The sequence below is a fragment of the Oncorhynchus clarkii genome, chromosome 27 (genome assembly GCF_045791955.1).
Source record: "Oncorhynchus clarkii lewisi isolate Uvic-CL-2024 chromosome 27, UVic_Ocla_1.0, whole genome shotgun sequence".
NCBI classification, from domain to species: Eukaryota; Metazoa; Chordata; class Actinopteri; order Salmoniformes; family Salmonidae; genus Oncorhynchus; species Oncorhynchus clarkii.
Window position 1 is genome coordinate 12,825,900 of NC_092173.1, and position 16,708 is coordinate 12,842,607.

Sequence of the window (16,708 nt, forward strand, 5' to 3'; positions counted from 1 at the left end):
GTCAGTCTTCTGGCTCCACCTCATGGTGGACATGGTCTCTACAACATGCTGCTTACTGATGGAAGATACTTTATAAAAACCACTCTGTAAAAGTAACTAGATAATACTTGGGAAAGATTGGCATAATATTTCTGTATCTAATCTACCATCTTTTCCTTTGGATAGAGACCTGGACCTTTCTACACTAATGCTTATAAAAAGGGACTTACACAAAATCAACCCTACATTTGTGGTATGAAAACATCTCAGAAACTTGATTTGTGGTTAGTGGACGTTCTCTCTAATGTGATGAGGCACAGTGAGTATTGATGAGAGAGCTGTGACTGAGGAATAGGGTTGAAAAACTCCAGAAACTTTCCCTGAAAGTTTAGCAATTCCCCAAACAGGATTATTTTTAAAACCCAGGAACTTTGGAAAGGTTTCCAGAACTTTGCAATCCGGCTGAGGATGAGGTAGGATGAAGGTGAGGAGAGAGGACGAAGATGCGTGTGATGCCCCGCTCACCTGGGAACCGCTTGGAGGCCATGTGACGCAGCGAGCGGAACACGTCACACATGAGCGGGGGACAGCTGGAGCTGGACTGGGTGATGGACGAGAACACCTTCTGAACGTACCCCTGCAGGTTCTCCTGGAGAGGACGGACATGCACATCGTGAACACGCACGTCGTGAACACACACACACTTATTATAACAGTTCTTTCTGTATACCACCCCACTACTAGACAATACACTGATAGACAGCTTGCGATGCACCGGACAAATGTATACTGTACCTTGTTGACCTCAACGTTGTCTCCTTCCTTCAGTTTGATCGGGTCAATCTCACAGGTTTTGTTGGAGTCACAAATCTACGAAAAAAATTACTTTGTATTTAGCTGTTATGCCGAGTTTTGAATTCATTTTCAAACATGTTGTTCCTAGGTTATGAAATGAGCTTCTACGATGTGGTTCATAGCAGGGCTTACTTCTTAGGATCGGTGTTGATCTATGACATAATCCATTTTCTCACATTATTCCCCAGGTAACATATGGATGTACATTACCTCATCCAATACAGGCTTCAGGGTGACGGTCAGGTAGCTCCGCCCTACAATCTTCATCATGTCGTCGATGCAGCGCGTTGCCAGGGAGTTGCCACGGAAAATGGTGTTGGCCTCCCTAGACAGACAAGACGGGGGTCAGAGGACAGGATGCCTATTCACTATATAGAGCACTACTTTTGTCCAGAGCCGATAGGGCCCAGGAGAAGTGTGTACTACTCACTGAGTGTTCTCCAGTTCTAGGACAGTGATGGCGGAGACGAAGGGCACCAGGCGGCTGTGGTGGAGCAGCAGGCGGACCACGGGCAGCACCGCCTCATACCTCTCCCTGCAGATGTCCCCCAGAATGTGGGCCGCTGACGCCGAGATGGGCTGAGAGGGGGAAGAGAGATAAATGGAGAGAGTTAGGGGGGACAGAGAGGTTCTGAAAAAAATCCCCTTATTCTCAAAAGGCACCATACTGTGAGCGATGATTGGTCAGCCACTAATGGTTATTAGTTGACCGCAATTCAATGTGTAAACGGCCACCACTCATTTCAAACTACTGGCAGCGGTGTGGAATACACAGTGGGGTCTGTGGGCGATGGTTGGCCACTGATAGGACCAACAATTTGTAAAAAACTATGCGTCCTCTATTGTACACTTTCTTCCTTAAAGGGAAACTTGGGGATTTGGGCAATGAGGCCCTGTATCTACTTCCCCTGAGTCAGATGAACTTGTAGATGCCATTGTTATGTCTGTGTCCAGTATGAAGGAAGTTTGAGATAGTTTCCCGAGCCAATGCTAACTAGCGTTAGCACAATGACTGGAAGCATATGGGTATCAGCTAGCATCCCTTTAAGTTCCTTAATGAGCATAATGTACCATTCAGGCGGACCAGGTGTGTGAACAAGACCGGTCTGAGGTTAGTACCTTAATGTCTGGGGACTTGAGCAGCAGCGTGCGGAGCGGTGTGTAGCAGGCGGATGGCAGCACATTGTCTTCGGTGTAGGTTACGTTGAGCCTCAGAGAGCCCAGGTCGTCTGTCTTGGACTTCCCGTTCCCTTTAGGCTGGAGGAGATACCTGTGGACCAGAGAAAGACACCCAACAAAACACACCCAGTCAGCGTTAAGAGTGATGGCCAGCCGACACATTTGTATTTGACAGTGGTGAGTCGGGTTGCACATTTCCGATAACTTATGTCCAGGATTAAATATAGAAATACCGGTTGAAAGCTTCATGGAATCAGGACATCTGGAGTCCTCCAACCAGAATGTCTGGGAAAACTGGGAGTTTTGGCAAAGTTGCCAGAATTTCACAACCCTAGTGGTGAGACGCAAATGATGCTGTCAATGCTGTCCTCAACATGGGTCATGAAATGTGACGTTTTCAGCCATATAGTGCTTTTTCACTTTGAAATCCATTTCCTGTCCACATCGATTAAACAAACATAATAAAGTAGCATTTATATCAAAAAAATCTTTGGAGTTAGAGTTTTACACCTCTGGTAGTGTAGTAGCTTTAAAATAAAATAACAAAACTATGCAAAGATTTCAAACAGAACGCGAAAAACAATGCATAGTTGAGCAATTAAGCTGAGTGTTTAAGCAGTGTGTGAATGAGCTGGGTGAGCCTGTATAGCTGCCTAGCCACCAACAGATGGAGCAGTTTTCACAGATTTACATCAGGCTGGAACTCTTCATCGCTTCGAAAGCTGCAGCTATGTTTGTCTCTAATCTGCTTGAACTGTAATCGTACTGCAGTACTCAGACACCCAGAAACTTCCGTTGAGCCCATGTATTCTGGGACAGTCAATAGATCAATATACATTTTGTTCAGCCGAGTTGTGGGTCTGTATGTTAGAGTGTATGTATAGATCATCCCTGGCTTTCTCTCCCTCCCTTTACAGGAGATGGGGTTCTGCAGTCTCCATGCAAACTGACACCCACACACTAGTCTCACGGCCCTCATGCAAAACACATAGATCAGTATCTGCATAATCCCTTATCACCTAGAGGCGCACACACACACACACAGTTTACAGAACACCACCATTGCAGTGTTCAAAGCAGTCTGAAGACGACGGAAGTAACCAGTCCAAAAAAGTACCACAGATATAGAGCTGCTAGACCGGGGGACAGGATCTGGCACAGGTTCATCTCCAATTATATATTGTTAAAGGTCCTATACGTAGGATTTTGTATAATTTCAGACTGTTTGAAGCTGGTAGACCAAAACCGACAACAGCTGCAAAAATAATACAATGATTCCCTACAATATTCAGTGCTTATTTTCTCAGGTAAACTGAAATTGAGAGAGGTGTCAAATTTTAGCTACCAGGAAATGATAGTGATTTCCAGTAGATAACTGTTCTTACTTTGTGGCTGTGTTTTCCCGCCAGACGCTGTTCTGGCGGGAGAAATCAATAGGCGAATATCATAGCCAATCACAACACTGGCAGGTAAGTAATACTGTGAAACACTATAATTCCACTATTAGTGCCAGATATAAATGGAAATTCTGAAATTACAATACAAAAAAAAAAAAATCTGACTAGAGAAAAACTCACTATTAAGTAGAAAAAATATCAAGGAACTGGATGTGCCCTTATTCCTCTATTCACAAAGAGTATTGCAGCAGGACTTCTATATTGTAGGATCCGTTGTGCCTTTTAAATCATAATGAATAAGATTACATGGACAGGGGGAACATGATCCTAGATCAACAGTACCCCTCAGATTATTTTTGAGTATGTGCCTTTTTAACATCCACCTCACAATGTGCAGATCTGATCTAGCATCCACGGATCTACGCAGAAAAGAAGGTCCGCACTGTGAGGGGTGTGACGTCAGAGTCGCCGGATTGTTGTGGCTGATAAAACGAGGCGAGTAGCAGCAGAGTACGTAAGACCCTCTGTGTCATGTCCCCTTATCTGTCATCTGCTAATCAGTCTATTCATTTCAGCTAGCTAGCGCGGCAGTCAGATTACATTCTTCAGGTTGAGCGCAGCAGCAGCAGGCGTGTGGCTGCGTGCAGTGAGTGCACGACGTGTCCATGTGAGAGAAAGAAAGTGTGTCACGGTCACCCGATTTCCCTGGTAGACTATGTGGCTCTGGTACAAAGTAATGCAGTGTAGAAGGAATAGCATGCCACTTTCGAATGCAACCAGTGTGTTTGTAGTTAGAAGTTAGAGCTGTGGGCTCCTGTGGGCATGCGGACGCTACGTGCACCTTTGCATATTGTTGTGTCAGTATGCGAAATCTCTCGAGTTAGTGTGAGTGACCTGGCGCGGAAGCATCAGGAAGACAATGTGCGAGGTGAAGCTGTAGTGTTGTGTGATGTGTCACCGTTCTTACCAGGCCCTGTGAATGTGGTCATTTCGCAGGATCTTGACAGATACCCGCGTCTCCCCAAGGAAGACATCCTGCGCCAAATTCCCATTGTTCCACAAGTCAACTCTGCAGACACACACACACAGAGAGAGACAAAGAGAGAAACACTCAATCACACATACTAAGTGAATGTGATATTTGCAAATACACTATAAAAATCTACGAAAAAGGGACCAATGCCCCTTCCCCTTCCAAACACACCACTTACCATTGGCTAGCTGGCACTCTCATGGAAAACACAACCACATCAATCTCAACACATAAACACAAAATACACTGATGAGTTACTCCTTACCGGTGTGAACTATACAAATTGCAGTACACTTAAAAAAATACACATGCAATTAAAATCACCTCAAATCCAAACCTGAAAGTCATGCATGTGTGTTTACCTCTCTCGGCCCAGCCTAGTCTTACCCGACTGTAAACCCAGTGAGCTATGTAGCTATGAGTCAGTCGGCTGTAGGTGACGCAAACAGAGACACAAACCCCACAGGTCCTTAACCACCAACTTTGCATTACACACTACACTGGTTGTGACTAACACAATCCAATCAAATCTGGTTGAGTTGAAACACACTTGAAAAATCCTCTTCTGATTCCATCCCAGAAGTCGCTCCAGAGAGATGGAGGTATGGCGGTCTGTTTGTCAGTGTGTGGAAAAAATCCAACCCACAGATGTTCTGTTAAAGGTCAGAAGGAAGATATAGGAAAAAAAAGAGAAGTAAAAAAAAAAAAGAAAAAAAAAAAGAGAGAAAAGCAGAAGGAGAAAAGAGAAGAGAAAAATAGAAGAGAAAGGAGGAGGAAAGAAGAGGAAAAGAAGAGGGGAAAGGGGAGACGGTACACTCACTTGATCTCCAGCTTTTCAATGTCCTCCTCCTCTACTTGGAAATTAGACTTTTTTGTGTAACTGTTGGGCCTTGTGACCTGAGGACAACAAGACGGAATTTACATCAGTCTTCTCCAGCAAATACCAACTCAGACGAGCTAACGTGATGGCGCCGGAGGGGATGGCTGCAGTCTTAACGGCTCTTAACCAACCATGCTATTTTTTAAAATATTTTTTGCGTTGTTTTGTACATAATGTTGCTGCTACCGTCTCTTATGACCGAAAAGAGCTTCTGGACATCAGAACTGCGATTACTCACCTCAGATTAGACAGTTTTTCTTCAATGAGTCGGACAGGAGGGATATACTACTACAGACACCCGACCAGGCCCAGATCCCAATCATTAGCTGGAGAAGGAAACTGAGATTTTGCGGAAAAAGATCAGGGTGTCTTGTGAGGATCAAGTGACGGGTAGCTAATCTGCCTTTCGTCCTGCTAGCTAACGTTCAATCGCTGGAAAATAAAATGGGACGAACTGAAAGCATGTATATCCTACCAACGGGACATTAAAAACTGTAATATCTTATGTTTCACAGAGTCGTGGCTGAAAGACGACATTAAGAACACACAGCTGGTGGGTTATACACTATCGGCAGGACAGAACAGCAGCCTCTGGTAAGACACAGGGCGGGGGCCTATGCATATATGTAAACAACAACTGGCACACGATATCTAAGTAAGTCTCGAGGTTTTGCTCGCCTGAGGTAGAGTATCTCATGATAAGCTGTAGACCACACTATCTACCTAGAAAGTTTATCATCTGTATTTTTCATAGCTGTCTACATACCACAACAGACCAATGCTGGCACTAAAAACACACTCAATGAGCTGAATACGGCCATAAGCAAACAGGAAAACGCTCATCCAGAGGCGGCGGCCCTAGTGGCGGGGGACATTAATGCAGGGAAACTTAAATCAGTTTTACCTCATTTCTATAAGCATGTTAAAACGTGCAACCAGGGGGAAAAAATGTGACAACCTTTACTCCACACACAGAGACGCATACAAAACTCTCCCTCACCCTCCATTTGGCAAATCTGACCATAATTATATTCTCCTGATTCCAGTCTACAATCAAAAATTAAAATCAGGACGCGCCATTGACTCGGTCTATTAAAAAAAATGAAGATGAAGCAGATGCTAAACTACAGGACTGTTTTGCTAGCACAGATTGGAATATGTTCCGGGATTCTTCCGATGGCATTGAGGAGTACACCACATCAGTCACTGACTTTATCAATAAGTGCATCGAGGACATCGTCCCCACAGTGACTGTATGTACTTACCCCAACCAGAAGCAATGGATTACAGGCAACATTCGCACTGAGCTAAAGGGTAGAGCTGCCGCTTTCAAGGAGCAGGACTCTAACCCGGAAGCTTATAAGAAATCCCGCTGTGCCCTCTGACAAATCAAACAGGTAAAGCGTCAATACAGGACTAAGATCGAATCGTACTACACCGTTCGATGTGGCAGGGCTAGCCAACTATTACAGACTACAACGGGAAGCACAGCCGAGAGCTGCCCAGTGACACAAGCCTACCAGACGAGCTAAATAACTTCTATGCTCACTTCAAGGGCAAGTAACACTGAAACATGCATGAGAGCATCAGCTGTTCCGGACGACTGTGTGATCACACTCTCCGCAGCCGATGTGAGTAAGACCTTTAAACAGGTCAACATTCACAAGGCCACTGGGCCAGACGGATTACCAGGACGGGTACTCCGAGCACGTGCTGACCAACTGGCAAGTGTCTTCACTGACATTTTCAAACTCTTCCTGTCTAAGTCTGTAATACCAACATGCTTCAAGCATACCACCATAGTCCCTGTGCCCAAGAACACTAAGGTAACCTGCCTAAATGACTACCGACCCGTAGCACTCACATCTGTAGCCATGAAATGCTTTGAAAGGTTGGTCATGGCTCACATGTACACCATTATCCCAGAAACCCTAGACCCACTCCAATTTGCATACCGCACCACAGATGATGCAATCTCTATTGCACTCCACACTGCCCTTTCACACCTAGACAAAAGAAACACCGATGTGAGAATGCTATTCCTTGACTACAGCTCAGCGTTCAACACCATAGTGCTCTCAAAGCTCATCACTAAGCTAAGGAACCTAGGACTATACTCCTCCCTCTGCAACTGGATCCTGGACTTCCTGACGGGCTGCCCCCTGGTGGTAAGGGTAGGTAACAACACATCCGCCACGCTGATCTTCAACACGTGGGCCCCTCAGGGGTGTGTGCTCAGTCCCCTCCTGTACTCCTTGTTCACTCATGACTGCACAGCCAGGCACGACTCCAACACCATCATTAAGTACACCATCATTAAGTTTGCTGATGACACCAGTGGTAGGCCTGATCACCTACAACGATGAGAGAGCCTATAGAGGAGGTCAGAGACCCGACCGAGTGGTGCAAGGACAACAACCTCTCCCATAGACAAAGGAGTTGATTGTGGACTACAGGAAAAGGAGGACTGAGCACACATTCCTTAACATTGACGGGGCTGTAGTGGAGCAGGTTGAGAGCTTCAAGTTCCTTGGCTTCCACGTCACCATCAAACTAACATGGTCCAAGTACACCAAGATAGTCATGAAGAGGGCACGACAAAACCTATTCCCCCTCAGGGGACTGAAAAGACTTGGCATGGGTTCTCCGATTCTCAAAAGGTTTTACAGCTGCACCATTGAGAGCATCCTGACGGGTTGCATCACTGGTATGGCAACTGCTCGGCCTCTGACCGCAAGGCACTAGAGGGTAGTGCGTACGGCCCAGTACATCACTGGGGCCAAGCTTCCTGCCATCCAGGACCTCTATACCAGGCGGTGTCAGAGGAAGGCCCTAAAAATTGACAAAGACTCCAGCCACCCTAGTCATAGACTGTTCTCTCTGCTACCGCACAGCAAGCGGTACCAGAGCACCAAGTCTAGGTCCAAGAGGCTTCTAAACAGCTTCTACCCCAAGTCATAAGACTCCTGAACAGCTAATCAAATGCCCCCCCCCCACCCACCACCACACCTTCTACTACTCTCTTATTATCTATGCATAATCACTTTAACTCTACCTACATGTACATATTACCTCGACACTGGTACCCCCTGTATATACTGTAGCCCAGCTATTGTTATTTACTGCTGTTTTTTTGTTGATATTTTCTTAAAACTGCATTGTTGGTTAAGGGCTTGTAATAAGTATTTCACTGTAAGGTCAACACCCGCTGTACTCGGTGCATGTGAACATTTTTTGATTTGATGAACTGTTAAAACCAGCCAGACACCTAGGTTGCGTTCATTAGGGCACGCAATGGAAAACTGTTTAAAACATTTTGGAATGGAAAACAAAATGTGAGCATTCCTGTTAGTCCGTCCCCATTTTAGTCTGTTTTCCTCTGTTGGGAAGAAAACAGATGACATGAGCCCCCAGATGTAAATTAAGTTTACCTCAAAGTTAAAGGTTTCCTCAAACTGAGGGTCGCTGGTCTTCTTTTTCACCTTTGTTTTCTTCTGGTCAGACCTAAAGGAGACAGAAGAGTCAGAAATATACTCAAACCTTTCTCATGGGGGGTCTATGTGAAAGAATAATGGATATAATGCCTAAGATGTTGACACATTGCATTAGCTATGTGGGTTCAATTGAAGTGAGCTAATAATCATGTGCCACTGCAGAGGATTGTAGTCTAGTCTTACCTGGCAGGCCCAACGAGCGAGACAGTGGCATACGGATCACAGTTCTGTCCACTGATCAGTGGCAAGCCCTGGCATTCTATTATCCTGGGGGAGACAAAAGCAACAGGAGAAAACACTAATAAAACCATAGAATACACTCAACTTTGACAGGATTGACCTTAGTGTTTCTCATATCAATATTACAGTGTTCTGACAATCTGACCTACCACTCACAATGTGCTACATAGATTAAATATGCTACAAAAACTGTAAACATGCACCTTATTTAATCTTTGTAGGGAAAGGTTTCAACCTCATCTCCAGCACCATCCCAACATATGTGAAAATTGCACATTTCTATGTTTTGTAGTAAAAAAAAGAAATCTTTCTAAGTTTCCAATGCATCATGCGATTTTTAACCAATTATGGGCTGGCATTGCCTACTAAGTGGTCTAATAATGGTTGATGATGTCATTGGAAACACTTTTCTTCCTCTATATTTTTAACTATTTTAACTACAAAACATAGAAACATGCCATTTTCACATATAATGATGTTGGGGGATGATGAATATGAAGTGGAACATTATCCCTATCGTTTCCTATTTTTAATGTAAGGCTATTCCACTTTTATAAAATGTATGACTGACAAAACAAATCTTCATTGGAGGGTAGCAGCACAATCTAAGTGGTATTAAATGTTTGATTTAGGATAATGTTTTACAGGTTTGTCATTCAAACATTTTTATTTTATTTTTTAAAATCTTAATTATTTAATATAATTTTACATGTGATAATGCCACACAAAGGGCCAGAGACACCTGTGACAATCTGAAGTACCCAAAAAAGCCACTAAATGTAATTTTATAAAATTCCCCACCAAAACGTGAAAAAGTTACCAAATTCTGTTTACTGTTTACTGGTAAACTTAGAAAGTTTACAGTAAGTCTTCCCTTTGTAACACTAGGGAGGACACACACACTGGTACACTGTGACATTCTTACAGCATACATCACAGACATCTGTAGCTGTTCATTAGTCCCATGGCTGAGTGAGTGGTTAGGGAAAATCGTCATGACAGCCTTAGACAAACCATGCCTACACTTCCTACCTTCTCAGTCAGCTGGCAGATTTTGATCATTTAACTGGGCAAGTCAGTTAAGAACAATTTCTTATTTACAATGGACGGCCTACCCCGGCCAAACCCTAACGACAGTGGGCCAATTGTGCGCCGACCTATGGGACTCCCAATCACGGCCGGTTGTGATACAGCCTGGAATCGAACCTTGGTCTGTAGGGACACCTCAAGCACAGATGCAGTGCCTTAGACCACTGCGCCACTCGGGAGCCCCACGTTGACAGAGAGATATGGTATGTCTTTCTACGACATAGGGAGCCAAAAGTAGTCCAGAATGTGGGAAATATTCTTATGGACACGGTCACGGGTGTATTTGGTACATACTACAGTAGTTGCTATTCATTATAGTACAGAGACGCAACAGTTTATCTACCATAGATTTTCAAAGAGGACACAAGATATAACTTGTTACATCTTTTTTTTGTTTTATTAAACTGAAGCTACTACAGTACAACAGTGATGCTAAATATAAACATATATTTCACAATTATAAACTGGGTGGTTCGAACCCTGAATGCTGATTGGCTGACAGCCGTGGTATACCAAGGGTATGACAAAACATTTATTTTTACTGCTCTAATAACCAGTTTATAAGGCAACTCAGGGGTTGGTGGTACATGGCCAATATACCACAACCAAGCGCCTCACATTGCATAAGAACAGCCCTCAGCCGTGGTGTTGGCCATACACCATACCACCTCGGGCCATATTGCTTAAATAAACTCACACAGAAACATATATTTAAGTCTATGAGGGGTGGGGCTTATTGGGCATTACTAACAGCCAGCCAGGGGGTTGAGGGGGAGTTCAACCCCCTAGTCTGACCAAAACTTGAACCAAACCACAGCAAATAAATTATTTGACCATAAAGGAGTCAGAGAAGAACCCCCCCCCCCCCCCCCCCACACAATTTCCTTAAACATTTAATTTCCCCCCTTTTTTACAGCGAACATGAATACATTTCCAATGCCTTTTCAGATTGTAACATCCTTTTCAAGTTGCATTTTTCCTGCATCTAACAAGATGACCAAAGTTGATCTGTCATGATTAGTTGATGTACTGTTTTCAGTTGAAGGGCAGAACATGAGCACCTTTGTTTGAGGAAGAAGGTGTCAATAATAACTTAATGGTTAGGATTAAACAGAGTTTTACCACTGTTTATGCAAAGGGGGGGGGGGGGGGTGGTATGTGAATGTGTGGTTATATACAAATAAGGTGTCAGGAAGAGTGTTCCTGTATGCCTGGAGGGTAATGTTCCATGTCACTGTATGTTCACACTGTACAGGCGCTCAACAGCAGCAGACCTGCTCACTGTATGTTCACACTGTACAGGCGCTCAACAGCAGCAGACCTGCTCACTGTACAGGCGCTCAACAGCAGCAGACCTGCTCACTGTACAGGCGCTCAACAGCAGCAGACCTACTCACTGTACAGGCGCTCAACAGCAGCAGACCTACTCACTGTACAGGTGCTCAACAGCAGCAGACCTGCTCACTGTACAGGCGCTCAACAGCAGCAGACCTGCTCACTGTACAGGCGCTCAACAGCAGCAGTCCTGCTCACTGTACAGGCGCTCAACAGCAGCAGTCCTGCTCACTGTATGTTCACACTGTACAGGCGCTCAACAGCAGCAGACCTACTCACTGTACAGGCGCTCAACAGCAGCAGACCTGCTCACTGTATGTTCACACTGTACAGGCGCTCAACAGCAGCAGACCTACTCACTGTACAGGCGCTCAACAGCAGCAGACCTACTCACTGTACAGGCGCTCAACAGCAGCAGACCTACTCACTGTATGTTCACACTGTACAGGCGCTCAACAGCAGCAGACCTGCTCACTGTATGTTCAGTGTACAGGCGCTCAACAGCAGCAGACCTACTCACTGTATGTTCAGTGTACAGGCACTCAACAGCAGCAGACCTACTCACTGTATGTTCAGTGTACAGGCGCTCAACAGCAGCAGACCTACTCACTGTATGTTCACAGTGTACAGGCTCTCAACAGCAGCAGACCTACTCACTGTATGTTCACAGTATACAGGCGCTCAACAGCAGCAGACCTACTCACTGTACAGGAGCTCAACAGCAGCAGACCTGCTCACTGTACAGGAGCTCAACAGCAGCAGACCTGCTCACTGTACAGGAGCTCAACAGCAGCAGACCTACTCACTGTACAGGCGCTCAACAGCAGCAGACCTACTCACTGTACAGGAGCTCAACAGCAGCAGACCTGCTCACTGTACAGGAGCTCAACAGCAGCAGACCTACTCACTGTACAGGAGCTCAACAGCAGCAGACCTGCTCACTGTACAGGAGCTCAACAGCAGCAGACCTGCTCACTGTACAGGCGCTCAACAGCAGCAGACCTGCTCACTTTATGCAGGGACCCAGAGGGTAACCACCTCCCTCTGCAGTGTGCTTGACTGTGTGCTCCTGGACGGCCCCCAGGTTCACTAAATGATTGTTATTCATTTGTTCATTCATGCACACTTTTGGTTGCACCCTGTACTGCTAATTTGCATTGCATCCTGTCTGGTGTTTGATCATGGCACGTTTCTATGTTTCGTAGTTAAAAATATAGAGGAAGAAATGTGTTTCCAATGACATCATCAACCATTATTAGACCACTTAGTAGGCAATGTCTGCCCATAATTGGTTAAAAAAAATAAAAAATAATCTCATGATGCATTGGAAACATATCTTCCTCCTCTATCTTTTTTACTATGAAACATATGTGCAATTTTCACATATGTTGATGTTGGGGTGGTGCTGGAGATGAAACACCAGACAGGATGCACATTTTGAAATATCCCTTCAAGTTATCCCTATCGTTTCCTATTTTTAAAGTAAGGCTAGTATACTTTTACAACATGTATCCAACAAGTATACAAAAAAATCTTGATTGAGGGTAATAGCACATCCTGAGTTGGTAGGTCAGATTGCCAGAACAGCGCCTACATAAACACCAGACAGGATGCAATGCAAATTAGCAGTACAGGATGCAACCAAAAGTGTGAATGAATTGGCTTATTCATTTGTTAACTCTCAGAGAAGAGATAGGCAGGATGTGTAGGTTTGTCTAGGCACAGGGCATCATTAAAAAAAGAAAAACAAACCTGTAAAACAATCCTAAATAAACCATAACCTTTAATAGCATGAAATATCCTTTATAAATAAATATATATATATATATATATATATATATATATATATATATATATATACACATTTTTCACCATGTCAATATGTATTTGTTTAGTCAATATTTTGATGTCAAACTAGGGGCAGTTGTGAAAAAAGTGAACAGCTGAAAGAGTTGCAGAGTTAATTGAAAATAGTCCCATTGTTGGTTAGATGCATCCTTCATTAATTTGGCCATTTTCTCTTGAAACATATGGTCTATCCACTAGAAACTCATGGGACACGTACACTTAGTGGACAAAACATTAAAAACACCTTCCTAATATTGATGCCATTCCATTTGTGCCGTTCCAACCATTATTAGGAGCCCCTCAGCAGCCTCAACAGATTCAAAGGACCTTAAATATTTTGTCTTGCCCATTCACCCCCTGGATGGAATACACAATCCATGTCTCAATTGTCTCAAGGCTTAAGAAACCTTCTTTAACCCGTCTCCTCCCCTTCATCTACACTGATTGAAGTAGATTTTAAAAACTCATTCACCTGGTCAGTCTGTCATAGAAAGAGCAGGTATCCTTAATATTTTGCACCCTTAGTGTATATTATGAATACTATAAATAGTTTTTTTTAAAGTTATTCAAGTATATATATACACAAAATAACCAAAAGTTACTATAGATTGCCATATATTTTGTATTAATTACCAAAACTGCCAAAGATTCTGGTAACTTTGGTAAATTACCAGTAGCTTTACTACCCTAATCCTCCCACAGTGACAAGTCAGGGTGGAGGAGACAGTAACAGTGAGCAGGTAGTGGTGACACACCAACGACGGCAGCGCGGCGGTTCTGAGACGCCAGCTGCAGCGACCATAGCGGTGGGAGCAGTGCTACAGCAGTTTCCTGTCGAGATGCCATCACTTCCTCCTCATTAACCTGCTTGCCGCGGTTTGAATGAGTGAAGCCAAGCAACAACAACATCCACTGACTAACGCACACACACAATGCAAGCACACAAAACCCTTGAGATGACAATCTCTTGGAAATACACAAAACACACATGCAATGCCAAAGGGAGTGCTCAGGGACAGCGCTACAGTATGGATGCACAGTCAAACACCAACAGAGGAGACAAGTTGTTTGTGAGAGCTGTGTGTGTGTGTGTGTGTGTGGAGGGATGTTGAAAATGAACACAGCAGAGGTGAATTTGCGAGTAGGAAAAAAACAGCTGCGGTAAGAGGAACTGAAGAGAGGGTAAACCATGGTTGGGTCTCTGGGCTCTGGCTCCTTAGAGCCTATTGATGCCTGCCTGACTGGGAGGCTTAATGGTGTTGGCCGATCTAGCCCAGCCACAAACAAAGGCTTAACGACAGCAAATAAGACTGCATAGAGAAAATACACATGTTAATGTACTTGTCACTGTACAGTCTTCCAATGCTTCTTAGGGTAACAGGTGCCCCTAACCACAGATCTAGGATCAGATTATACTACACACCCCACCCTAACCTTACCCATCAAGGGGAAGAAAACATTCTGACCCTGGATCAGTACTCACCGAACCAGTAGCTGCTGGCACATGGAGCCATTCTCTATGATCAGTTCATTCAGACGCATCTCCAGGTGGACCTTTCCCTGGGGGGAGTTAGAGAAGAGACGTGACATGACATCAGACCATTCTGAAAGTCAACAGGAATTACTTCAGTATTTATCCTATCAACATTGGTGGTATATGCCAGATCCTGTACTCTGAACATACGTTTAGAATTTACTTTCAGAGGTTAGTGCAGCCTACTCTATGAATGAGTTAAACGTTAATTCTAAAGTGGTGGATATGAGTAAGGCTGACTCCTCTAACCTCCCCAGTCTTTCTCTATGGTGGCTTCAGGTTTGTAGTGGCTGTGTGTGCATTAGGGAGTGTGATAAGCCACAGCTAGCTGTCATGTGAACCAACGCTCAAAGTCTTTATCAGGTCGGATGTGGTGAAGGCTGCTGCATTGCCTTCAGAAGTGTCAGAGGGAGGCAGAAAAAAAACAAATGCGCGCACTCCCTCTCCCCTCCGCAATACAGCATAAGTTGAGCTCAGACAGTGATTGTTGTCGCTTACGTTGTTGCCAATGGAATAAGCCTTGGTCGACATGGTGAGAACTACCCTGGCATGCCTGCTGGGCTGAGTTAATGTCCCTCGGTACGTGTTCATTAGACACCGAACGAAGGAAAATGGACTGAAACAGGGACAAACTACCTGGACTAAGAAGCACTCTAATGTTCTGCTGCAAAGCATTTTCTATTGCGTGGCCTAATGTAAGCGACCCAGCTCACTGCCACTCACCTTCAAAACATGGCCTGTATTGTACTATCAGGTCCATGTACAAGTATCCACTTGGCACAGATATAGGAACAGATTATCCTCCCCAAGCTCTAACCTTAAGCACTTCTAAAAGGGCAACTTCAACATACTCCAATCTGTACCATCAAACAACTGCACAGAAGCAACCACTTCTAACTCACTCTGTTCTTCTCAGCCCATTGCCAACTGCACTCGCAGTTTCTGCATCAATTTCAACCCCTTTTTCAGAGAGAACACAAGCACACACTGCAGTCCATCACTGATGTAACAAGACTTGGAACACCTACTTCGGGGTGAGTCACTGTAGAAAACACTTCTCAGAATAGCCTAGACTAAGGCAATTCCACTACAATTGTTTTCACATGACAACTTTGTGCAACATGACAGCGACAGGAGGCAACAACCTTGGGATTCTGCAGAGAGATAGAAAAAATATTCTACAAGTCTTAAAGCCATATGAAAGCCATGCATCTGCAGAGAGAGAGGGAGAGAGGCAGAGGGAGAAAGAGAGAGAGAGTGGGAGGATACACTTCCTCAGACACTAAAAGGAGCCCTTTGAACGGCAGGTTTGTGACAGTGGAGAGAAAAAAGAAAAAAAACTGCTGTGCGTTGTGAAATACCTAGAGAAGACGAGCACCGTGTTTACAGTGAGATGAGCGAGACTGGAACCAGAAACATTAGGTTCTACCCGTGTCCATCTCCCCCAGACAGCTCTGAATGGGGAGCTTGTAAGCAGCATAGTTCGTTTCAAATCAAATATGTCTGCTCTCTTCGTAGAGGATTTAGCCTGGCTAACACTGGCCTCGTCTGGTGTTGCCCAACTGACACTATGCCCACAAACACACACATCCAACTCGGCTCGGTGTCCTTCTGTTCTTCCTGGACTCAAGCTGTGCCTCTAGTTGGGGAGGCAGCCCTGGTCATCTTCAGAGTGAGTCACTGTAGCAAATCACTCCTCAGAATAGCCCAGACTAAGGCACGACTAAACATGAAATGCTACAACTGTGGCGTGAAATAGGGTTAAATGGAACTGTCCTACACAGCCTACTGTGATTGGGTAACATGTCTGCGGGCTTAGGTCAGTTCAGGATGCTGTGGCAGCAG

At 44.5% G+C, this 16,708-nt stretch overlaps 1 protein-coding gene across 2 annotated transcripts in view; it reads right to left on the reverse strand.

Annotated features, from left to right (window-relative positions):
- Positions 1-16,708, reverse strand: part of LOC139386340 (ras GTPase-activating protein 2-like) — a 50,344-nt gene that overhangs the window by 26,494 nt on the left and 7,142 nt on the right. For both annotated transcript variants that reach the window (XM_071131873.1, XM_071131874.1), the window contains exons 5-14: positions 14,813-14,889; positions 9,001-9,084; positions 8,755-8,827; positions 5,264-5,340; positions 4,378-4,479; positions 1,954-2,104; positions 1,265-1,413; positions 1,045-1,159; positions 775-849; positions 505-628 (exon numbers count right to left, since the gene is read on the reverse strand). In XM_071131873.1, the coding sequence (XP_070987974.1) occupies positions 505-628; positions 775-849; positions 1,045-1,159; positions 1,265-1,413; positions 1,954-2,104; positions 4,378-4,479; positions 5,264-5,340; positions 8,755-8,827; positions 9,001-9,084; positions 14,813-14,889 (1,027 nt within the window). The remainder of the gene's footprint in view (positions 1-504; positions 629-774; positions 850-1,044; positions 1,160-1,264; positions 1,414-1,953; positions 2,105-4,377; positions 4,480-5,263; positions 5,341-8,754; positions 8,828-9,000; positions 9,085-14,812; positions 14,890-16,708) is intronic.